At 62.5% G+C, this 5675-nt stretch overlaps 1 protein-coding gene across 1 annotated transcript; it reads right to left on the bottom strand.

Moving 5' to 3' along the window:
* Window positions 1-1186: 1186 nt before the first annotated feature.
* TWNK (twinkle mtDNA helicase) lies at window positions 1187-5675 on the bottom strand (the record flags this gene model as incomplete). The annotated part of the gene is made up of 5 exons (XM_035893637.1): window positions 1187-1868; window positions 2738-2879; window positions 3240-3347; window positions 3977-4217; window positions 4745-5675. Coding segments are annotated over 5 exons (1677 nt in total), but the record flags the coding sequence as incomplete, so codon positions are not given.

Here is a 5675-nt window from a genome sequence, read left to right as displayed (position 1 = left end):
TGCCCACCACCCCACGGGGGGGCTGGGATTGCCCGGGGTCCCCCCCACCCCAGCTCGGCATCATCACCCCGTTCCAGCTCCAAGGAGGGATGGGTGGGAGGTGGGGGTCCCAGGCTTTCCCACTACCCCGCTTTCACCCCACAGCCCCGTGACAGCCCCCACCCCAGGCTAGATCGCTTGGACACTGGGCCAGGGAGCCGGAGGGGCCCTGGGGGGGACACCCACAGCCCCCCCCACGCCCCCATGCAAACCCTGACCTGACTGCGTGGGGGCCTGTCTTCCCCCACCATTCCCCCACCTTACCTCCGCTTCCCCAGCACCCTCGTCTGCCATCCCCGCTGGCGGGGGGGTCCTCACACCCGTGCAGGCAGCACCCAAGGGTGCTCTCCAGGCCCCGGAGAGCCGGTGCACCCCGGAAACCCGGGGCTGGGTGTGTACCGCCTGCCCGCCCCGGCCCCTCGTTATGGCTCAGGTTAAAACTATGCCCGGCGCGGAGGAAGGTAATAACCCACGTGCCAGGGCTGGGATGCACAGCGGGAGCATCCCCTGGCACGGCACCCCCAAACCCTCTGGGGTCCCCCCACTCCAGCCCCAGGGTCCCCCGGGGCCATGGGGAGAGTGGCACAGGAACAGCACTCACATTTCTGCTTTAATAAAACTAGAAAAGGGGTGGGGAAAAAAAAAAGGGGGGGTGAGGGGGAATTAGACCAAGATCCATCCATGGACTCATCCCACCATGGTGAGGACTGGCCAGGTCACAGTATTTGCTGCCCAGAGGGCACGGGGGGGGCCACCCCCCAGCCCAGCAGAGCAAGGCAGGGCTGCTCCCCTGGAGGTTTTACTGCTGGTGATGCTCCCCGGGGAAAGGGACCTGGGGAGACCCTGAGCAAAGGCGGCCAGGTCAGGCATCGGATGAGCAGGCAGAACCAGAGAGCACCAGGACGCTAGAGCTGCCTTCAACCCACCCAGGGATGCCACGGGGGTCCAGCTCCCACCCTCCCACCACATCCCATGGAGAGTGCGCAGCCCCGGGGCAAGAGCCATCCACAATCTCCTGCACTTCTCTCCACCACCTTCCCCTCGCTGGCTCCATCCCAGCTGGGATCGAGCCCAGAGACTCCCCCCCCTCCCACCCGGGGCGGGGGGTGGTGGTGTCCCACCGTGTGTCCCTCTGTACAGTCCCCCCACACAGTCCCTCCCATCAGTGACAGCCTGGGATTTCGGCTCCATTTTAGCCACAATTTAACGACCTACCCCAGGTCCAGAGATTCCCAAACCCCAGGGCTGTGGGTCACTGCCCCCCATTGCCCACAGCATGCTGACTCCACTCCCCCCGCTGCGCTCCCAGCACTCAGCACCAGTATGGAGCAGCCAGCATTTGCCAAAGCACCCTCCCCTGGCTGCTCTTCTCTGGGATGAGCCCACTCCTCCTCACGGTGGCCCCATGTCTTAAGAGACACTGTGCTGGTGGCCAAGAGGCTTGTTTGTGTGGGAGAAGGAAGGGCCACAGCGTGGCTGCTGCTCCTGGGGAGAGGGGCTGGCGTACCCCAGCCCCGTGCTCCCAGCACCAGTCCCCATCCCTCCTGATGGACTGAAGAAGAGACCTGCTGGGCTCATGGCTTCTTGGAGGCTCCCGAGCCTCCCGGAGTCTTCTTGGCTGAAAGTGCCTTCTCCTCCTTCATCTTCTTCAGCCGGACCTTGCTTTTGCTGGAGGACGAGAAGGTGAGCGAGGCCTTGCTGAACTCCAGGGGGAAGATGCCCACGTCCCCGTCAAAGCGGTTCTTGGACACCTGCAGGTAGCGTTTCCCCGGCCCCGTCATCAGCTTACGATCCTGCAGGATGAGGACGTTGTCGGCCTCCTGGCTGGCCTGGGGGAGGAAAACATCTCCAGGAGGGTGCTGGGGATGCAGCCAGAGTCACAGGGCTCAGAACTGCTCGTGGGCTGCCTGCCCAGCTCTTCTGAGCCCTTGTTATGGGGTATCCCAGGGCATGTCAACTCCAGCACCTCCCTGACACCAACCCCGTCTCCCCCCAGGACATCGCAGCAACCCATCGGGCAGACAGGTTTGAGCAGAAGCCGCAGCATGGCTGGGGAAACAAGGGAGCACAGGAGGGCCAGGGACACTGAGCGAGCACCTCCTGCCCACCACTGCAGGGCTGTTCAGCACCACGCTGACGGGAGCACTCAGAGAGCCCATCCCTGCACCCTCCCTGGCTCCTTTAATTATCTCATACCACATCCCACTCACAGTCAGCGAGCATTAATTAACTGCACGTAAAGCACCGACAGAGCGTTAGCTGGCAAAGGGTTTGCTCCCTGTCTGCACCTCCCTGCCAAAGCCTGGCCAAATGGGGACACCGCTTCAGCCGGTGATACGGGAGCACTCAGAGAGCCCATCCCTGCACCCTCCCTGGCTCCTTTAATTATCTCATACCACATCCCACTCACAGTCAGCGAGCATTAATTAACTGCACGTAAAGCACCGACAGAGCGTTAGCTGGCAAAGGGTTTGCTCCCTGTCTGCACCTCCCTGCCAAAGCCTGGCCAAATGGGGACGCCGCTTCAGCAGGTGACGGGAGTCCTGGGGACATCCTGCCCCTCACAGCACCTTTCGGGTCCCCAGTGATGACTCAGGGTGCTGGTGGGAGCTGGGGACAGCTGCCCGACGCCTCCCAGCCCCTTCCTGGGAACACTCTGTGCTTGAGGGACAGGAGGGGCCACCCCGGCCCAGCTCACCTTGGCAGAGCCAAAGATGGAGGCCGTCTGCAGCTCCTTCTCGTCATCCTCTTTGCGGGGATGGATGACCAGTGTGATGTGGCAGGTGTTGTCCGTGGCGAACTTGCGGAAGGCACCGATGATGTAGTCCTGGGCAGCGATCCTGCCATGGCAGTGAGAATGGGGTCAGGGACTGGCACTGCCCAGTGGTGGGGGGCAGCAAGGTGCTGCCAGGTTCAGCCCCACAGCAGGAAGCACCATGGGGGCCAGGCTCACACTCTGTGGGACAGCCAGGCCCATGTGGGCATGGGGATGGGGTGCAACAGGGATCGCAGCTAACCAGCTCACCCTTCCCCACCTCTTCCTCCCCAGGGCAGTGATCGCCCTTCAATGAAATGGGGCTGCCAGACAGGACTAAAGGGGACATCCTGTGTGGGTCCCCAGCCCCTGCCGTGACACCAACAGGGCCAGCTCCAGCAAGGAGGGTGGCAGAGGAAGGAGGGGCAGCTTGGAGAAGGGCTACCTGTCCACAGAGAGGTGCTCCTGTCCCATCATGAACTGGAGATTGTCGACAACCACGTGCGTGATGTCATACATGTAGACAGCGTGCTGCATGGTGTCAATCACTGTCCTGGGCAGAGGGAGACTGGGATCAGCAGAGGCAGAGATGGGGAAGCTGAGCCAGGCACAGGGACAGGGCAAGGCAGAGCTGGGAGGTACTAGGCTGGCTCCTGCTGGGCCCTGGGCATGTCCCATCTTCACATCTCCTCCACCACATGACAGGGGCAGCCCCATCCCCACAGATAAGGGTGGCTGGATCAGGAGGACCCAGCTGCCACCCACACAGCCCCTGCCCACCATCCCACGATCTCCCTGTGGGGACCCTCAGGGCGCACAGAGGAGCTGGAGGTGCCCATCCTCCCTCCTCAGCAAAAAGCAGCACTGCCAGGTGAGCAGGGGGACAGACATCCTGCCAGGGGCAGAGGCTGGTTTTAGAGCAGCCACCTAGCACAGGGACAGGTCCCTTCCCCTCATCCCCACCCCAAAAGGAGTTTGTCACAGCCCCTGAGGCAGCAGGGATGTAGCCAGTTGAGCCACGTAGTCCCCATATGCCAATCCCGGATTTGACCAGCCCCAGCATGCCTCCTGCCAGCTCCAAATTAACAGCTCACTGAGGGAGAAAAGCCCTGGCTCCCCAGGGCCCCAAAGCACACGCCATGAGGGGTAAACGCTACCGGGGATGAAGGTGTGGGACCATACTTGATGTTCTGCTGGCCATGGAAGGTCATGAAGTAGAGCGGGAGGTCCTCAAAGCGGTCAGCCCACTCGTCATACAGCTCCAGCTGGTCCTCCAGGCGCTGGGCAGCAAACTGCGTCAGCATGATCTTGGCCAGGCGGACATTGTTGATCTCAAAGCTGCCCCAGAGCGTGCACACCCCTTGCATGCACAGGTCCAGTGCGTACTCGCTGATAAAAGTCGTCTTCCCGCTGCCCGTCGGGCCTGGCACAAGGACAATGACAGGAGGAATTAGCTGGGAGAGAAAATGTGACCTGATCTGAACGCACCAGGAGGTTGTTTAGAGGTAGAAGTTCTGGGGAGCAGACTAAGAGTGGCCCATCCACAGCACTGCCACCATAAATAAGCAGTGTCTCATGCCAGGCTGTGTGTCCAGGCACACACATGTCACTTCCAGCAGCCAGCAGGTCCCTGCGGGGTGCAGGGAGGGGTGGGCAGCTGGTGGGGGGGCACAAAGAGGGCTCAGACAGGAGGCAGCAGATGGGAGCACAGGGAAGGGCCACCCCAGGAGTCCCTGCACTGCCCCAGGCACAGAGCCCATCCTCACACTGGCACACCTGGCCCCACCGCCCCCAGGAAGACGCCCCAGCCTCTCGCACGCCACCATGATGGGCTCAGCCAAAGCCATGAGCAGAAAGGGACCAGGAAGACTCATGAGTCATCACCCCCAGGAGGGTGAAGCCACCAAAGAGCCCTCTGCTCCCCCTGTCCACCAGCCTTTTGCCCATCACCTGTGAAAACGGTGAGCTCCCCTCTGCGGTGCCCTTTGAGGAGCTTGTTGAGCTCGGGGAAACGTGCCCACTTGACGCCAGCCACCTGCTCAGTGTTGACCAGCTCCCCGAACACTTCCTCGCGCAGCTGCCGGAAGGAGACGATCGATTTGTGGCTGGCAGGCAGGGCGGCACGCAGGATCTTGGTGAGGTTCAGGCCCTGGTTCAGAGCCTCCAAGGGCCGGGGCTGCAGGTTGCCGGGGCGCACCAAGGAGCAGCGCTTGAGGCTCAGCTTGCGAGCAAAGAGCTTGGCAGCTTCCCAGGAGCGCAGGTCCTCACCCAGCCACAGAGTGATGCGCTTGAACTGCTCCAGGTAGGGAAGGAGGGCCGGGGGCAGGCAGGTGGACCCCCGTGGCAGGGCCAGGCTGGTCACCCCTGTAGCTTGGTGCAGAGCCAGAGCATCCAGCTCCCACCCGGTTAAGACCAGCTCTGCGTCTCGGCGGCCAATCAGGGGCAGCCCAAAGAGATTGCGATAGGCATCAAAGCGGGGTAAAGTCTCTTCCACATAAGCTATTGCATCCCCCTTCTTCTCCACCCTCAGGAGCTTCAGGCCCTTCAGGGTTGCGTCGCGGGGGCTGAACCAGGGGAAGACAAGGGATTTGGCAGTCCTCAGATAACGCACCCCGAAGCGTTTCAGGGTGGCATCTGTCACCAGGGAGATGCCGAACATGGCCTTGGTCTTGTTGGTCTCATCCTCGTCCAGCAGCTCCCAGAGCGGCAGCGCCCGATCCCAGATGCAGCGGGCATCCTCACGAGCTCGTCGTGTGCTCTCCTCCGGCTCCTCCGAGCTGGCAGGGGGAATGCCACGGTGCCGCAGCTCCACGTTGGCCTGGAAGTCCTGCCAGGTGCCCTCGGCCAGGGTGGCCGTGCACAGGAAGCTGCCCGTCGTCTT

The sequence above is a fragment of the Egretta garzetta genome, unplaced genomic scaffold (genome assembly GCF_000687185.1).
Source record: "Egretta garzetta isolate BGI_Z169 unplaced genomic scaffold, ASM68718v1 scaffold135, whole genome shotgun sequence".
NCBI lineage: Eukaryota > Metazoa > Chordata > Aves > Pelecaniformes > Ardeidae > Egretta > Egretta garzetta.
The sequence above is the reverse complement of the archived record's forward strand: the minus strand, read 5'-3'. Positions and strand labels throughout refer to the sequence as shown.